Source organism: Coffea eugenioides, chromosome 6 (assembly GCF_003713205.1).
Source record: "Coffea eugenioides isolate CCC68of chromosome 6, Ceug_1.0, whole genome shotgun sequence".
Taxonomy (NCBI): Eukaryota; Viridiplantae; Streptophyta; class Magnoliopsida; order Gentianales; family Rubiaceae; genus Coffea; species Coffea eugenioides.
Genome location: NC_040040.1, coordinates 44,423,711 through 44,444,077, shown reverse-complemented (window position 1 = coordinate 44,444,077; position 20,367 = coordinate 44,423,711). Strand labels below are relative to the sequence as shown.

Genomic DNA, 20,367 nt, shown 5'->3' with positions numbered 1-20,367 from the left:
GGAATTTTTTCCTTGCCAAACACTGATAAAATAGTGTTATTCCCAAATTTAACTTCACTGCGGACAGATTCATCAATTTTAATAAATAATTTTTTCTTACTAGACATATGGTTACTGTAGCATGTATCTAAGTACCATTTATTTTTAACAACCACATCAATAGAATTACAAGCTAATAATAAATTCCCAATTTTTTTGTTATTATTCAGAACCTGATTGTCGCATCATTAGCCTAAAAATTCCTGCTTACATTTTCTCCGAATCTATATTCAAACTATTTATGGCCAAAATTTTCACAATTATAACATTAAATCCTTTGCTCAAATTATTCTAAAAATTATTCTGATTAAAATTATTTCTTCTACCAAAATTACCACATCTGTCTCTGCCAGGATCACCTCTAAAATTAAAATTAGTATCTATATTGTGTCCAGGATTTGATATACCTCCTATGCCTCTATTATAGTTACCACGACCACCTTTGTTATTGTAAACACTTCTATTATTGTAGCCTGGAGTCCTCTGACTAGATTCACCTTACTCCTTGACATTGCTATTGTTTCTCAAATTCAACTACAAATTACATCGCTATTGTTTCTCAAATTCAATTGCATTTGCAATGCCTTCTCTACTGTATCCTTGTCTAGGGTATCCTCCAACTTCCCATTAATTCTTTATTCATGCAGAATTAATCATCCCTGTAAATATTCAATATTCAAATTTTTTAAATCTTTTTCCTCCTAGATTAGCTACCACATGATCAAATTTCATAGGTAGGATGTTGAAAATTTTCTCAACAAATATTTTGATAGAAAGGTTGTACTGATTAAGTGGCATCTATTTTTTAATATCTGACAAACGAGAATATATTGTACTGATACTATTTCCATAAAGTTAAGTGAAATAATTTTATTTTCTGTTTGATTACATAATTTATTTGTGTATGAGTATGATAAAATGAAAGTAAGCCTTCTATTATTGTTTTATATATGGGCAAATTATATTTTACCTCCATGTGGTTTAGTGTTTTTGTACATAACCCCCCATATGGTTTCAAAACTATACATAACCCCTTCAAGATTTAGATTAAAATGTCAAAGTGACGGAAATTATCATTCATAACGGAACCTTTAAACATGTTGAAATTACCTTTGTTTAAAAATTAATATAGTTAAAGTGATCAAAATATATAAACATAATATACATGACGCACTAAACCTGTATGATTTTATATTTTACTATATAACCCGTTTATGATTTAATACTTTACTATATAATTCCCTTATGGTTTTCAAAATACACACATAACCCTATGTGATTAATAAATAATTTTCAACTTTACATAGGGGGTATTTTTTATATTTTAGGTGAATCCGTTATTGATTGCAAATTCCGTTACTTTGAAACTTTAATTCAAACTATGCAGAGTCATATATAGCTTTTGAAACTATAGGTGAGTTATGTACAAAAACACTAAATCACTGGGGGTAAAGTGTAATTTGCCCTTTATACATTTATCATATATCTTTGCGCAAAATACACTTTACCCCCTATGATATAGTTATTTTTCACATAACCCCTCTATAGTTTTAAAAATTATATATAACCTCCTTATAGTTTGGATTGACGTGTTAAAGTGACGGAAATTGTCATTCGTAGTGGAGCTTATGAAAATGTTGAAATTACCCTTATTTAAAAAACTAAAATGATTGAAGTGATCAAATATATAAACATAATATGTATGAAACTCTAACCCCGAATGGTTTTATGTTTTACTATATAACCCCCTTATGATTTACTATTTTACCATATAACCCCCTTATATATATATATATATATATATATATATATATATATATATGACTCTCCCTGTGGTTAATAAATAATTTTTAACTTTACATAGGGGTATTTTGGATATTTTAGTTGACTCCGTTATGGATTGTAAATTTCGTCACTTTGACACTTTAATCCAAATCATGAGAGAGTTATGCATAACTTTTGAAACCATACAGGGGTTATGTAGAAAAAAAATCACAGGGAGATAAAGTATAATTTGCGCTATGTCTTTTTAAGTACAATAAATAGTACATTTTATACATATTAAAGTTACTACTTTTGTATTTATAAAGATTATTTTAGTTATTCATTGATAAAAGTCACCTATCGATTAAATCAGTGAGTCATTGACCCAGTCCATCTGTCGAGTTTCTCACTTGGCCTGGTTTAACAAGTATGCCTAAAACACAATTTGGATAGAGTATTATTTAAAATATTATTTGAAAAAAATACTGTAGCACTTTTTGTAATATGATGTATGTGAGATAAAAAGTAGGTGAGATTATAAAAAGGTGAATTGGGAAATGTGTTTATGATGCAAGCGAAATATTATTTGGAATAATTTGGTAATCCAAACACACTAACTATTTATGGTTAATTACAATTTGCTTCCCTACGACTGTATTGGCCTATAGGACTGTGTCTACCGTGATTTAGCATAGAGTATCACTAATAAGTGCACCCATAAAAAAAAAAAAGATAAAACTTCTTTTCTCCATTTTCAAAAAAGAAGGGAAGGAGGGAAGTAAGAAAATGGCGGCGGCGACTTCTGATGAAGAAATGGATTCGTTGCTTTCTGCCTTCGATCAAATCTACGACGTAAGAACATTCTCCTCCTGTCTCTAAACCCTAAGCTTTAACAAATTTGTTCGAAAAACTTGAAATCAGGATTTGATTCCTAATCTTATTTACTTATTTTTTTTTATTTTTGTGAATTAAAGGAGTTCAAAAATGGAATCTCAGAGATTCAATCTTTGCAACTGAAATGCAACGCCGAGGCAAAAAATCGTGAAGCCCTAGAATTTTCTGTTCATAGCCTTCAATCAGGTAATCGCTTTAATAATTTAATAGTTTGTTATTATCATGAATTTCTTTCCCACAATTCCCGTTATTTTTTTTGGAAATCTGCATATATACCATGATATAGATGTAATTTCTTTGGAAATTTGTTTGTTGGTTGAAATAGTAATTGATATTGTCGATGCCACTTACAGTTTCACGTTGTCAGATAAGGTACAATTTTCTCTGCATAATGTACCCCCATAGAATTCACTTGGTCATATTGCTTGAAATGATGATAAATATACGACTTCTCTTAATTGTAATTGACAAGGCCTCCCTCACTCTGGGGGATGAGGGTGGCTTTGTAAGTTAGATTAGTTTCTGGTTGATCTAAACCAAATGGCAAATAGGTCAGAGCCGGGAATTGAGTCATACAATTCTGTCCTTCTTTGGCAGCTAAAATTACTAATAGATTCATGGATTGCAATTGTTAGGAGAACTTTTTATTGAGAAACACTTGTACAAGGTAAAAATGGGCTTTGCAACATTACGTATTTAGGTTGCTTTCTGCTAGTTGGGCACTTTCCTATGCTATTTTCAGCATTAGGGCCTTTACTTGGAGCAGCTTTGTGTTCCAAGCTATCAAGGGCATCGAAGAATTATGTTGAGTGCCTGATTAGGTTGTGACATCATTAATATCATTTCTACCTTACTGCAGAACTTGTTCAGAAGTTTTGGGTTAGATTTCAGGCTTTCTCATTGTAGTTTGGACTTCTGGTGATGGACAGACAATGTAGAAAACATCACTTGCCATTTCAAGAAGGGAAAACTGAAAATGCAGGGGAAGTTATGCTGGAAATGTAGACATTCTGTAGCGTGAGAAAAAGTCTGATAAGAAATCTGAAACTTGGACATAGTTTGTCTTCGTTGTTGATTCTGGGTGGTTGTATTTGAAAATTGGACATCTCTTATTTGATTCTGGGTGCTCATAGCTGCATTTTATCTACCCAATTCCTATAGTTTTCAAGGAAATTATTTTGTTGATTTTTCAGTTCTAACAAAATCAGTGCTACCTTTACTTTAGGGTGCGTTTGATAAAACTAAAATCTGAATATGAATTTTGAATCCATTAAGTTACTGAATTGTTAAGCACTAAATATGATACATTTGAGTGTATATCACATTACGTGATAAGTGATTAGCTTATCACTTATTTTTGGGAGCAAGTTTTGCCTAGAAAATTTGTTGTCACTCAATTAATTCAGATGTTCTAAGTTTGGTTATCAAACGTGTCTGAACATGTTAAGATTTGAACCCATTAAGTTTAAGTGCTGAATTGAGTTATCAAACAAGGCCTTAGTTTCTGGTTTTTGGTGTCAAATTCGAACAGCTGCAAACTCTTGAATGGTGGAATAAATGGATAATGTTGTCTTTTACAAAGTAGGTTTCATAGGTACAGACAATCTTTTAATGTTCCAAAATGGATTCAGTACAATTCAGAATAGTTTTGAAAGGACATTTGTTAATGCAGAAAATGAGAGGCTTACAAAATTGTATACAGAATCTCTCAGAAAGTTGACTAATAAGGTATAATTTTGTCATATCTATAGTTATTTGAATTCTCAGATTGAAGTACACAAGTTGCCTATAACATAAGGTAAATAGTTGTTTTCAATATTTTGTGCTGCTCAATCATTTTCATGGGACAACAGATTGAACTCCACAATAGTTACCAGAGGTTGAAAGATGAGCTGAAGCGACTGAATGATGAGCATCTACAGAAAGAGAATGTAAGTTGTGTTCCAACTCCTTTCTTCTACCATTAATCAATTTTAAACAGAGATGTACTTTACCTGAATGTCACAGTACTGAATATTTGGGCAATAAGAACAGAAAAAAATGATCAGTTGAAGTGGTGACATGGTCATGATATTTTAACATCCTTTATTGGTCATTGAACCATCTTTTATATCCTTTGGTGTTCTTTGGCTGGAGGTTTCTCTTTAGTTTTAGAAGGCTGGTTGTAGGATGTGAGCCACTGGACTGCAGCTGGATGTTATTAGCTAGCTAACGATTAAGATTTGTCACCTTATACAATTGGAGTTCAGGCCTCAGGGGTGATAGATGTATTTTGTAGCAGGAATACAAGAATGCCATGGAATTGCTTAAACAGGACCATGTGACAAGAATTGAAGAATTGGAAACTCAAATCAGGCTAGTTCCTGTCAACAATTAAAATTTGAAGACTTGCTTAATGTATTGAATTTCTCTGCTGACGTTTCTCTTCCACTTTAACTAGAGGATACCAGATTCAGAAGGTGGAAAATGAAGCTACAATCAACCAGCTCCAGCAAGACCTGGCTGTGCAGAGGAACCAAGTGGAATTTTTGACCAGAAGATTAGAGAAAGTTCCTTCTGACTTGGAATCCAGATGTGATGACCTGCAATAGCTTATTTGGAACTTCTGAAGTTCTTACTTTTTGATGACCTTGCCTAAGTTTGTAAAGCTTCTGCGTACTCCTTTTTGACAGATCACTGTGAGATTGAGGGTCTGAAGGACTATGTTCTGGTAGAACAGGAAGAGAAAGATGAATTAAGCAAGAAGCTCCAGAACTTGGAAAAGGAATGTAAGTTTCTCAGCCTGAAACTTTAATTGGCAATTTATAATTTGTTTTATCTTTCCCAAGGTGGAAGCTACCGTGTGGCAATCAAAACATAGTCGTTTGGTGCTGGCTAAATGAATGTTACTCTGGCTGTGGTTCAGTGCTTATCAGTAGAACAAAGCTGGCTGAGCACCAGCGAGACTCATCTTCAAACCAGCATGTGGAGACTCTGAAACAGAAGATCATGAAATTGAGAAAGGAGAATGAAGTGCTGAAAAGAAAACTGCTCGAGTCAAAAGAAGGCTGAAACATTATATAGTCACTTCTTTCCGTATTCATAAGATATTATTGAAGCATTTTCTTCAAATAACTGTGATCTAGCAAATGTAAGCATGGCATTTGGAACCTCATTGGATCAGCAACTTTTGTCAGGAGTAGAAATAGCAAACATTAGTTCTTGAATAGCGCAAGTATCTTTCACATATGATTTGAAGTTGAAACAGATGTTTTAAACGTTGTCCGGGATGTTAACAAGTTTCTTTCTATGATTATATAAAAGTTTATATACCAGCATTGACCCAAAAGTATTGAAAGCAAAAGAAGGAAACAAAGAAAGCTCCTCATACCTCTCATTATGTCACATGGCAGCCCTTGGAGTTGCTACAGTAAAAATTAACTTAATCTTATATAATAGTTATATATAAATATATATATATATATATATATATATATAACAGTTACGTGCCTTTTAGGTCTTGTCAAAACCAACTTCATTTACGAGTGACTAGTACTCGTCCAATTCTTTACCAAATAAAGGTAGCTTAAGCTAAATCTTAACCCATTACAATTTCACTTTATCCAATTCATAAAAATGTTAAACACACTAGCCACCAATTATCCGTAGTAGGAGTTCTAATTTGAAACGCATATTTCTTAGTAAGAAAATATATATATTTCAAACTAGGGCTGATTCTACTTTGATCCTCCGAACTCATACACACTGTTCTTATTTTGCACCCTAAACTTAAAATTTGAACACTTTATACCTTAGACTCTTCGAATTTGTCACATTTAAGTCCAATTGATAATAACATTAACAAAATCAAAGGCATCTTAATATGTTAGTGTCTATATCTATTGTGTTAGTATCTACATCTATTCTGTTAGTGTTTATATTACGCTATACAGTTAAACTGATAATTGCAAAAACCCTTGATCCTACTGTAGGGATTTTAGGAGTCGCGAATGAGCAAGAGGAAAAAAAAAATGCATCAGCGAATACTAAAAGTCATCCAAATGAAGCTGGTTGAAGATACCAAGCCCTAAAGGAGTGGCTGTCCCATACCATACCGAGGGCCACATTGATGAACAGGACAATTCTCCTTCAGAGAATTTCAGGGGTTATCTCGATTGCAGATTATTGGTGATAAATGCAGGGTTAAACAGACATTTCTTGTTGATGACAAGGGTGAGGAACCCCTTGTAATACCTATGGATCTATGGTCTACATTGAGCTCACTGATTCACACAATCCTTTCCTGAAAGTTTACTTAGGTCTCTCATTTTGTAATTTGTATCTTGTGGAAATATATAGTGTACATGGTAGAGATATTAGACTTTTGGGCTCAACTCCTCTGACTGATCCGCACATATTCCTCAACTCCTTCAGAGCAGGCTCCATAGTTTCCAATAGTAATCATCTTTGGGCTTTAAACCGGCGGAATTTTGATGAAGTCAAAAAATATTGAATCGTCAAGACATATTGGTTCAGCTACTAAAGAGGGAGCTCATGATAGTTTGTGAAAGTTATTTGTCTAATTTGCAGTCCAACATCTTTAGGCATGCAGCTGATCAGTTTAGAGCATAATTTTTTTTTTGTCCCCCTATTTTTGGGTGTGCTAACTTGCGGGAAAGGGAAGAGCTTCTAGAATACAATGAATTAAGGAAAAATACAGTTTTGGTCCCCAAACTTTGGCGCAAGAAGGATTTTAGTCCTCAAAGTCTGGGTCAAAGCAAAATTGGTCCCTAATATTTCAAATTTGAAGCACATTTTAAGACAATTAATCGATTTTGGTTTCCAATTTTTATCGGAAAAAAGTCACATGCAGTCAAGTGACCCTTAACTAAAATTAAAAATAAAATAAATCATGAAACTAAAGATGAATTAGTCATATAACCACACTAGTGTAACCAAAAGAAAAAAAGAAAAAATTATTTAAAACACAAAGATATACATTTAGGCATTCAAAATTTAGTCACCATCCCAACCTCATTTCTTTCTCCCTCCTCCTTTAAAAGAATATATAAGACCAAAATTTCTAGCAAAGGTCACATGATCTCATGTAACTCCATCCGGGTGAGAATTGAAATAAATCATTTTATGGTCCTAAAAGTGCTTCAAATTGGAAGTATTAGGAACCAAATTTGCTTTGGCCCAAGTTTTGGGGACTGCAATAGCTCATATGCTAAATTTTGGGAATTAAAACTGTATTTTTTTCAATTGATTATTTGAAAAAAAAAAACTTCATAGATATTACTAAAACATTTTATCACACTATTTTTTTTTTTTAACTAATTGTTAGTTTCATATATATTACATTACAAAAAGTACTATAATTAATTAAAATTTCTTCCAAATAAGCTGTAACACAAAATGGACCCGGTAGTTTTTTTTTTTTCCATTGCCTACAATGATAATAGCTTAATATATTGTCCAAAATCTGAAGTATTACCACAAAACTAACACACATGGAATTTAAGTCAAGGATTTCGTTTTAGGAAGCTGAAAAGAATGGTGTCAAGAACTTTTTTTTATTATAATGAAGAAAGTTAAAAAGATGCAGCAAAAATTTCATGCTAAGTAATAATCTTCATGGGACTAGTGTCTACTAATAACCATGGATAGAATATTTTCTCTTCTCTTTGTTAATACTGAAAAATATTTTAAAGAAGGTTCTATTTTTTTTTTTTTTAAGTAAAGAAGGTTTTATTTGACAGCTATTACTTGTGGAACATAGCAAAGCTGATCCTGTTGGTAATAATGAATAGATTTACGGGTTATTAGACTTTGGAATGCTTTCTGAATTTGATCGTTATTTTCCCACTTAAGAAAGTTGAATAACAAAAAATTTGTTTACTTGATGGCGTATATGAAGGAAATTTTCATTTCTTTTTCCTTTCTTTGTTACGTGAAGGATGAGGTTTATGCCATTAGATCCTAATTTCTTCGTTTCTTTATTTTCTTTCTTCTGTTTGGAGGCTCAAACCTCAATCACTGAAATAGACTGATTTAGTTTGTGTTATGATCAAAATATTGCTTTTGCAGGAAGAATTACCTTTGTTATTGCAAATAAAAACCATTATTATATTGTAGGATTGTCTCTCTTTTTTGAAAAAAAGAAATTGTCCAATTTTTTGAAAATTGTGTTGCTTAATAGGACGGATTAGCTTATAATATGTCTAAGGATAGCATATTTGTGCTACTTATGTTTGCCGAAGCTTACTTAATGTAACTAATATTTCCATAATTAGCAATTAAATGCAGAATCTCGAAGTAAAATTCGGTAACTAAATGTCAATTATTCTACATTAGTGAAACTATGAAGCAGAGCAGGACTGTGTTTCTTGAAAGCATTATGAAAAAATAATACAGTAACACTTTTGGGATATGGTGGTTGTGAAATGAATTTGTGGTTGAAAATATAAACATTAGGTACTAAAAGTTTTCAAAAACTTTTCATCCAAATTTGTTGATCATTATTTTGATTTTGCAACTTAAGTTTTTAGTACTTAATTTATCATTAGAGACTAGCATTTAGTATGGTGGCTTTTAGTTTGAATATTGAGTATAATCTAGTGGTTAAGGACTTTATTAATCCTGATTGTTGAGTGAGGGTTCAATTCTCACCCACCTGCTTATCTGTTTCTACTTTGTCATACTAGTTCTTAGCCAAAAATAAGCAAAATGTGGCTCAAATTAGAAAGACAGAGAATTTAAGGTAGTGCAATGTCAGGAAAAAAGTTTAGAATGCTAATGATCAAAACTCTAATCTTTCAAGTGTGCAAAGTGGCAAAACCTCTTAGTTTAGAGATAAACATGCATTTAAATATTGCAATCACAACAGAATTATTTAAACCATTATATGCATTATGAGTCTGTTCCATGCACATTGATGCATATAAGATGCATACATTCCTACAGTCAAAAACACCAAAAGGCAAAAGAAGGAAAAAAAAAAAAAGTCATCCAAATGTTAAGATGTGAGTCTCATTTATTTCACCCCTAAAAGGCAGTGCAGTCTCAAAAAGCAAGTGGAACCACAAAAGATTAAAAAGGAGAAAACAAAGTTTAGAGGCACAAGCAAAGAGACATTCTTTCAGCCCTACCCAAAAAAGTCATCATATACTAAAGTTAAAAAGCAAACATGTACCCCATTCCACCTCAGCTGTAATGATGGCAGTTAGAGAAGTTATAAAAGTGGACCCTGAAAAACTCAAAAACCTCTCTGTAGATTGAAAGAAACATCACTGGTCAGGCTGCTTGCTGATGAATTCCCATGCACAAGAATAAAAATGTTCTAGTACAAATCTTGCCAACATTCTTTATATACACTATTATATACTAGCTTATATAACACCTCCAGATCATAGAGGGTCTATGATTGTGCAGAAAAATAATTCCTGACAAAAAGTATGTGAAGTAGAATCTAGTACTATCTCTTGAAAAAAGTGAGGTGTTTTGCATCTTTGCCTTAAGCAAAGAGAATCCATGTTGGGAGCTTGAAAAGGCGAGCCATAAATATTGACACAAGGGTTAGTGAGAATGTCAGCTTGATAGGCATGCGCTATTGAATCAGTTCAGACATGTAGGAATTTTAGGTCATTGGGTTGTTGCTTTTGGCATTTTCCCACATTCTCTTCTACTCTGAATTTCTTCTGATGAGGATTTGTGATTTTTACTTGTATGTCCTGTTTGAAAATATTTTGTTCTATGATGTTTGGTGTTGTCTTGACATGAACTCGAAGACGAGCATAGAAAACCCTTTGAATCCCTTTCCTTTTTTTTCCCATATTAATTGGGAAGATTTGGAATATCAGAAATGAAAAAAAGGGAGTTTTGAGAATTGAATCTTAAACCAGTTTAAGACAAGAAATAAATACTCTTAACCAATAAAAGAAGTTTGATATATTCTTAAGCATTTTGGAACAAGGAAAATTATTTAGTAACATGACTTCGACACTAGTTATAGGATTTTACTGAAAAAAAATTGTACTAGTGAAACTATTATATTTTTTAATTTCTTTTTCTTAAACTATTGAAAGCAATATCTAATTGCTTAATATTGTCGATTAAACAAGACGTGGAGCATTAATAACAAAAAGGGGGTGTTTAATTTTGTAGAGAGAAAGAGGGAGAGATTATTGATCTTTGCAGGCCACTCCAACCTCAAAGACATAAATTTTAGATACGAAAGATGCTTTTATTGATTCGATCCTTAAACCAATAATGATTTTAACTAAATAATTTATACTGCAAAAGATCCCATAAAAGATGTAAAGGTAAAGAAGCCTTTTGACTACAATAGTGGCTTGCACAGACGACCTTTTCACTCTAAAGTGACTTGCTGCTGCTAAGCTCTTGCCTCAAAGTTACTGCCTCAATGCTTAAATGCGACAGCTACGCAATTGCTTATGTCATTTTAATATCCCAATTTCACATATTTACATGAGCATTACTTTAGGGAGTCAAAATTTACTTGAATTGTGATTTTTTGGAGAAAGATTTTTACATTTTTTGTGAATATTTTTTCTTTACAATTTTGAATTACTTGTTTATCTCGCATGCATCATATTCTACAAAAGTGTTTTGTAGTAATTTTTGATATGAATCTCGCCAACCTTGTGACGAAACTCGTAAGAGGCAAATTCAACGATCTAGAATTATGGTATCAAAGTTTGAGGCAGCGGGTTCTAAACGATCAAGGACAGCTCGAAATTGTGTTAAAAGAGTAGAATGACACCACAATCAAACACGTTTTTCGATTGATAAATCAATTGAAAATTCAAGAATGCTTTCAAGTATTCAAATTTGGAGCTCTTGTACAAGAAACTCGCGAAACACAAAGTGTTTTCTAAAATTTCTTAATTCATCATGCCATATCTGAAAATAACGTTTGGAACTTAAGGCTTATTTATAGCCATTACAATGACTCAAAATTAACTCAACTAGAACTTCACTTAATTAACCCTAACTTGACTAGAACTAGGAAGCTAACTCGACTTAAGGTTCAACTGTAGTCAACATGACCTTAGCCTTTTAGTTAACCAATCTAATGACTCATTTAACTAGTTAATCAACTATTATTTGTTGAAAATAATTAAATACACAGCTGGACATATTCCAAGCAAAGAAAGCTAATAACAATTATAATGAATATAAACCAACGAAAACTAAGGATTAAAGGATTAAACTAAGGAAGTGACAGATTCGATGACTTCCACGAGCTTTTCAATGAATCATCCTCTTGTATGACTTGAACATAAATCATTAGATCCTATATTCGCATCAATTTTTCTTCAAAAACTCCCTGAAAAATACAATCCTAACAGATTTAGGGTTTTTAAGACCCGATTATGTGCTTGTTACATATGCTTTATTTAATTACTTTATCCTAATCATTACGAACGTTCACCACATGACATTTTTACCTTAAACCAAGTAACATCAAGTTGTCATCTTGACATTGATTTTGTTCCCTTTTTTTTGTGCTTAAAAATGATTAACCCACAAACGACAAGAGCATCAATAGTTAAATCATGATTCTTAATTAATGAAGGGACCTAAATCTCATATCCTACGAGGAAGATTAAAGATAGCTGTAGAACCCACAAATGTATGTGAAGAATTAGAAAATGTCAATCTCAATAAAGAATGATAGTTATTGGAACCAACAAAAATACTCACTTCTTGAACATCAATGAGTAGCATTATTCGACCATTTTGCTGTAACAAAGATAATCGGAGAAATGTTAGACTTGTGGAACTTAATAAGAATATAAGTTTCTTCAAGATGTTTTTATCAATTAAACAAGTTATACCCTTATTTTCTAGAACTGAAAAGTGTGCTATTTATGAAGTTGCAGCAAAAAATAAATACAAAAAGAAAACAAGCAAGGATGGGGAGAAAAGTGTTAGGTTCATGAGTAAAGAATTGTGTCCCACATTGATCCGAGAGATAGAGAAAAAGCGGCTAATATGTAAGTAAGGGCCCAAAACCTAATAGCTTAAGTTTTTGGATCAGAGTTGGGTTCCTGACTTATATATTGAACTCTTTGGTAGACTCTCTCGAGGTGTTCTCCTCTATCAAATTGGTATCAGAGTTTCAGGTTGTGAGACTGGGTTACTCATGGGCAAGTGGATTCTTCTCGAAATTGAATCGATGAAAATTTTCTTCTTGATGATCGACCGAAGTGCTAAGGAGTTTGGTTGGTGTTGGACAAGGTGTGCCATGGTTTGGCAGGGGGTCCGGTTGATGTTAAACCAAGGAATCAAGGGTTGGCAGGGGTCCAAAATGCAGTTTGGATGTTGAAAAAGAGTGGGTCCATGTTTGGGAGAAGAGGTGACCTTGGTGATAAAGGTGGACTTGCATTGAGTACTAAAGTGGGCTCGAAAAAAGGGCATGTAAATTTGAGTTTAATGTGGGGGTTACTCATGAAGGGGAGGATTTGTTAGATTCATGAGTAAAAGGTTGTGTCCCACATTGATCCGACAGATAGAGAAAGAGCGGTTAATATGTAAGCAAGGGCCCAAGACCTGATAGTTTAAGCTTTTAGGTCAGAGTTTGATTCCTGACTTACATATTGAACTTTTTGGTGGACTCTCTCAAGATGTTTTCCCCTATCAAAAAGAATGTAAAAGGGAACAGGTCGAAGTACCGCCCTTATGGAAGTCCAACCATAGTATTCGACCGAACGAAAAGAGATTAGATACATAAGTCCAATTCTTGAACATTTTAATTGGCTTTTGGTCAACCAAAGTAAGAATTCAATCTATAAATATTAATTTCATAAGAGTTAGAAATGGATTTTGTTTTTTTTTTTGGAAACCAAGGTCGAACATTTGAGAAACCATAACTAAGTTTAATTGTTTTATATGATTCTGCTGAATTAGATCTAAAATGTCATACACGATAGTCTTATGTTGTCACGAATTATTACTAACTATGTGTTAATATTTGATGTATAGCAATACATAAAATATAGTTTCCATGTAGTTGGAAAATTAATTCAAGAACTAATCATGTATATCTGGCACAATCCTTACATAATATATGTCGAATATGAATATGGATGTCCACTATGGCATTTAAAGCAACTTTGACTTCTCAAAGGAAAACTTTTGTAAACTATTTTTTCCTAGGATTGATACTTCTCCAAGCTTGCTTTTTCACTGGAATAAAATAAAGCTTCTCCTCAAGTAGCTCAAATCCCGAAGCTACGTAATCAAAGGAAGGGCTTTCTATTTTCAACACAGTTATTGTTTCTTTGCCTGCCAGTTTGAGTTTCTATTGCTCAATTAGAATGGTGCAAGTTACCTGAGAATTAGCTTTTGATGCTTTTTTGCAATTGTTGGGCTTTACATCCGCTGTCCACTTTGAATTTGATTTTTCAATAAGAATAAGACTGGATGGGGCCTGCAAAACACCTACCATTTTAGTCTAGGTTGCTCAAATTTAATTAATAAATAGTAAATAATAAAAAGAAAAGAAAAAAGGATCAAAATGTATAATTTGTTTGAGTGGATGATTCTTGGCCATAGGGCTGTGGAAATTTTACAGTCTCACGGGAGCATCGACCATTGCTCTTATATACTCCATTTATAAGAGAGGGGAAAGAAGTAGGGTAGAGGAAATGTCAATTCATCAAACTCATGACGATTGCAAATTTGAACCAACTGTCCTTTAGCCTGTAGCCACCATCAAAGACTTTAAGTTTTAGTGAGATGATAGGTCAAGAGTTCAAATTTTACATCTCATTACTGTATCACTATATGTGGTTTTTTCAAAATCTATACAGGTATGTGGTGTACCCGTTCAGTCCGATTATGATTCAGTCTCCATTGATTCTCCAGTTGATCTAGTTGGGTTCCCCCTCCCCTAATATAATATAGATTAGAATCGCAGTAGGTTAGAATCGGAGTAGGTTAAAAAAATAACAATTGAAGATTTGAATCTTAGCCTCTGACAATTATAAATCTAATGGGTGGTGTAGAGCAAATCTTCTAATTTTTTTTAATCTCATGGTAAATTTCTTAGGATAAATGACACATTAACCACCACCACCCAAAAAAAAGGAACAAAGAAAAATAACTTTCACCTAGTTTTTTTTTTCTTTTAAATCTTCACCCTAACAATAGTGGAGGAGTGACGGAATTTAAAAAATAGGGAGGAAGAAGAGAGAATTGAACCCAAAACTTCTAATTTTTCGGGCTTCACCTAGTTTTACTTAATCGTAGTTAACCATACTTAATAGTAATATATAATTTGCAACGCGGTATCTTTTGGACTCAAAGTAGCCTCCAAAATTGCTGATAGATAAGGCATGAGTCACCCTCACAAATTTACTTGACATTAACAGCCAACATTTCATCACCATTGTGTCTTTTCAACTTTTCACCCTTACAAAGTGAATGCGGGCAGTTTACTCCATGCAATTTTACTTTATGTTCATTTCAAGCTACCTAGCCAGCTAAGTAAACTGAGAAGGCATCATTATGCATAAGCCCACAAAGATTCAATTAATCTGACAAGAAAAATGCTTATTTTGAGTCCGACATCAAGTTTATGTAGTTCTAAATTTTTCCAATAGGCATTTGCATATTTAGTCAACTAGTATTAAAGTCTCACAAATGTCTTCGAGACTTATTTTCTAATTTTTTTAGAGTTTAAATTATTCTGAAATCTAGCAAATTGTGTTGTTGCCAGTGGGAAAATTTGATCATCATACATTTTTTTTTTCTGAAATGTGTTTTTTTATTTGAATGCAATGTCTCAAATTAATACATGTAAATGAATTCCGAATCAGGCAAAATGTCTATTATTTTGGTTGATGGGAGTAAAATAAAACTGAAGTGGAGGCTCATGGGGTATAGTATAATTAACCAAATTTTCTTTCAATCATTTAGTAGAACACAAGCAACAAGGGATTACAAAATTTTTCTGCTCCTATGTCCTTTCGCATATAGTTCAACTACATAATCATGGAAGCTTATGATTTCTGTTCCATTTGAAATAAAAATGTTGTGTCCTGAAATAAAAATGTTGTATTTGATTATTTGACTATGCTCAGCAGCAAATTTATTTAATCTGCTAGAAAGACAAGAATGAGACATATGGCTATAAGAGAAAGTTTGAAAATAAATGTTAAACGGGTTTGGCATGGGCGGCTACAATAAGAATTTCCTCCACGTATGCATTTTGAGATAGTTTATTTTAGGAGAATTGTTATTTGCACTCTAATTTTTGTTATTCACATTTTCAGTATCATTTTAATCATATAGTTGTCATTTTATTAAATTATATGATAAAATAAATGGTGAAAGTGTAAATAACATTTTTCTACTATATTTGTTATAATTTTAGGGATAAATAATAAGGAGTTGTCAATTTTTTTTTCCAAACAGTTGATTTTACCATATGATAAACTCAACTTAGTCAAACTTGAAAGTAAAACAGAAGTTCTCTTTGAAATAAACGCAAATAATTAGTGTTTTATCTTCCTCTAATTTTTTTAAGAAATCAAATTTCATTCAAAAGTTCGTTTTGATTTCATGACCTTTTCTTTTCAAGGAAAAGACAACAAAAACAAAAACAAAAACAAAAACCGTGTGTTGTACAAGATGCATGTAACAAGGTTCAAATCAACACGTAAGTTTATATGATTATCATTAATTACATTAGTGATTAGACGTTGATTTTGTGTTGCCAGATCATTAATCATAACAAGGTTAATAATTATGCATGAAGATATCAACTTTTTGATTACTTAGCTCACCAATGACTACAACTTTTCAGTCAAAGTCATAGATAGCGTCTGGATTACTACAAACAAAAGTTCTTGGCGATTCTATCAAATTAAACATTATGACTCTTGGGATAAAACATCTGATGATTGATTGCTCAATAAGAAGTAAAAAAGCTCAAAAAGGCAAGTGAAAATGTGACCCCTAGCTTTAAACATATGGGCCAATTTCTACCCCTTTGTGCATTCTAAGACTTCTTTGGAGATGAATCAACATCCCTATACTTGAAAGTGAAAAACTTGGTACTTATTTTGGGTGACCAAATCATTGGAACATTATTTTTTTTTCAAAGAATAAATTTATTGGGTTTGCTCTAATTACAAGAAAAGTATCACTTTATGGATTGAATGTGACTGTTACTTCATCGTGAGTTGGATGTGTAATCGTTCCAAGAAATGATTTGGTTTGCATGTTATATAACAAATATTCAACAAAGCATCAAACGATAGACAACATGGTATGAAAAATTGGACTTCTTGGCCCCCCTTTAAAAAGGCAAAACAACCAGATAATACAATTTGTGGGATCAGTTTCTGAAATTTTTAACGTCCTTGCGTGTTCTAACGGACACGTTACTGAAGATGGTAGGCTGTCCAAATTAGTGCTTTTGGCTATTAATTTCTTACATTAGAGTTTACAAGTTGCATGAAATAGATATATAAGAATTAATCTTAGCACTCTCATATTTGTACGTAACACTTTTTTTTTAAGATTTTTAATCGTGTGAAAGAATAAGACTATACTTATAACTTAAAGGAAAGGAAAAAAGTGGTTATAATTGCAACATGTAATAGAAATAGTACAGTGTGCTGAGAAGGTTTTGATCTAGTGCTTAAAATTGAAATTCAAATCTTAAAAGTCTTGGATTTTAATCGTCATTCCTCCTCCCTGCTTCTCAAATTTCATCCCTCCCCTACTATAAAAAAATTGTGCAGTCTATGAAATGGAAACAAGAAAGTATCAATATCAGCTGCGTAAATTTATCTTATCACTTGAAAAAATCTATATATGGTCTCTTCCCCAAAGAATGCTGATCCTTGATGATTTTTGCAGTTGTGAGCTTTGAAAAAACTACAAAAATATACCAGTTTAAAGGAGTTTAGAAAAAAAAAGTATGGTATGTGGCTTCTTTAGTAGTTGTTGAACATAGTACTTTGAAAAAGTAAATAGTCAGTTAACATTACTAGAATAAAAGCTTTCCATGTAGAATGAAGGGTTCTTTTTATCTGACAGGATTATTAATGGATAAATTAACGTTTGCCCTAGTGTTTATCAAATTAATTACAAGCTGGTCCCCCAGCAAATCACCACTCGACCAAGCATAAAAAGCAATTTAATTTGCACCGAAAAACTAAATAAATAAAAAGGCAATGCAAGTATTCAACTCAACCAGTTTCATTTTCTTGCCAATGTGAACAAGGTTTTAGGGCCATACCAGTCAAAATTCATGATTGGCACAGGTAAGGACCACTTAGCTTTAATCTACTTGTCATGTAAAAATTGATGAAAATATTGAAAAGTCAAAAGAACAGATATAGAATGTGAAAGTTCAAACCCGTATTACGTTAGTAACTGTTCTTCATGATTCATGTTTTAGTAGAATGGACTCCAATGATGAATTCAATCACAGTTTGCAAGACACGGAGAGTAAAGGTGTTCATTATGTCATGGACAACCTAACATCGATTGAATTGTGTTCTTTTTTCCTACATCAACGTATTTGTGCAAAGCATAGTAGCCAAAAATTGAACAAGCATCAATTTAATATCAATTAGATTAAGTTCCAGTTTTAGAAAGTTAGGTAACTAAAAACACTTGCCAAGCTTTATCTTTGTCAAAATTACCAGGACCCCCCTTCTTTTTCTAACTTTATGCTCGCCTGTTACGAGTGATCTCATATAGTTAACGATAATTTCATAAACCTCTCCTAAGAATTCTGACAATTTCATTGAACTCTTTTGAAGTTTCAAAAATTATACTTACCTCTCCTGGTTTGACACTTTTGATAACCAAATCTCAGATTTGGTCAAAAATTTAAACTTATACCCTAAAATACCCTCAACTTATGAAGTTTAAATTACTTTCCAAAACATTTGTAATATATTTAACACAAATATAAGGAAAGAATGTCAAGTTTTCAATACCATATGTATTATTTGATAAGCAATTATGACAATAGTTTTATCACTGTGATAAACTACTTTTAATGATGATTCACTGGGGATATGTATTTTTTTAAATTAAATTATTGTCATAATTCTTTTAGAGTTTGTGAATTTTTGGATTGGTGGAAGTATAGTAATTTTGGGCCATTTCTTTTTTGAGTTAATGTTGTTTTTTATTCCAAAAAAGAAAGATTGACAAATAAAATTGAATCACATTCAAAGTCATCCCAAAAAAAGTCACCAGTTCAATATTTAGTGAGGAATAAGAAGAGAAAAGGAAAAAATTAATTATAAATCTCTTTCTTTGTATATGCATACCCAACAAAATAGTTTTATTAAAATATTGAGGCTAGTATTGTCATTTTAGATAGGCAAAGGTGGTGAGTATAATTTTTAAAACCTCGAGAGAGCTCTATACAATTTCAAAAACCTCAAGGGAGATTTTTGAAAATTTCCCTATAATTAACTAGTAAATATTCATTAATTGTTGACACTGTACTCGATACGCTTTTGCAAATAACCGATATGTCTGATCATATGCGGATTAGATATTGATTACAAAATACGTATCATAATTATTTACATTTTTTAGTTTGATGCGCAAAATTACTATTCAATCCAATACGCATAGTGTTTCTTTAACTTTTTAACATTTTCATACAACAAATCTTAACACTAACCTATTGATTTACACTAATTTTATCTCTTTTTTTCCTTATCATATATGTATATTCTTGTTGAATGACAGCTTTTTTTATAAGTGGCATTAAATTTTTAAGATATTCATACAAAACAAAGAAAATGTATGTGTCTATTTTTTATTTTTTGAAAATTTGGTTGATTTATTTGAAAACAAAATTGTGAACTCTGTAACTTCTTTTGAATGATATCTTTAAACGTCACTCTTTTATTGTTTAAGTGAAATTTGTGAATTAATATTATCTAGATTGATGTGAAGAAAAATATAAGTAGTAAAAACTCAATTTTCTTAGCCAGACTGGATATCCAAAACTGCATGTCTTAAAATTTCTGATCCACATTTTGCAGATTGGATCAACAATATGGCTTGCAGATCAAATATCCCATCCACTCTGCTACCAACGATCTCTCTCTCTCTCTCTCCAAGTTAAAAATACAAGAGATCAAACTTTTTCATTCTGCTAGAGAGATGAGATTTAAGAAGTAGGGAGGGGTTCAAGGATTAAAACCTAGGATTTGGAAATTCTGAAGTCTCAACATTAACTACTAGGCTAAAGCCTTCTTAGCATATAAGAGATTAAACTTGATTTCCAAAAACTTTAGATTTAGTATACAGCCGTAACTTTGGGAGCAAAATTGTGCTTCTCACATTTTAATATTCAAGAACTAAAGTAGAATTGATGCCAGAAGTATACGAGAGTCCTGGTAAATTTACCTTATTGTTTTGCTAAGAACAGAGCATAACTCGGTTCAGCAACTTCACCTCTAATCTGGAATTCATCATGTTAAGTCTCCAAAGCGGTAGTTCGAGTCTCACTATTAATTTTTATTAAAAATAAAATTATCTTCTATGGGAAAAAAAAGGGAAAAATTAGGTCTTGCTTAGATTGAATTTTTTAGAGAGTTTTTAGAGAAAAATTACTGTAGCACTTTTTAAAGATACGACGTATGTGTGATAAAAATGTGATTGAAAATTGTGTAG

General features: G+C 32.2%; 1 protein-coding gene across 2 annotated transcripts; it reads left to right on the top strand.

Moving 5' to 3' along the window:
* The first annotated feature begins 2,582 nt into the window (after positions 1-2,582).
* LOC113776218 (protein At-4/1) lies at positions 2,583-5,957 on the top strand. 2 transcript variants are annotated; one of them, XM_027321329.1, is made up of 8 exons: positions 2,583-2,655; positions 2,778-2,883; positions 4,370-4,425; positions 4,551-4,628; positions 4,979-5,052; positions 5,138-5,271; positions 5,370-5,465; positions 5,603-5,957. In XM_027321329.1, the coding sequence occupies exons 1-8, from the start codon at positions 2,590-2,592 to the stop codon at positions 5,746-5,748; spliced, it is 756 nt and encodes a 251-aa protein (XP_027177130.1). In that variant the 5' UTR covers positions 2,583-2,589; the 3' UTR covers positions 5,749-5,957. The 2 variants fall into 2 exon arrangements, with proteins under 2 accessions (XP_027177130.1, XP_027177129.1); XM_027321328.1 differs by having other exon boundaries at positions 4,976-5,052.
* Positions 5,958-20,367: the final 14,410 nt, after the last annotated feature.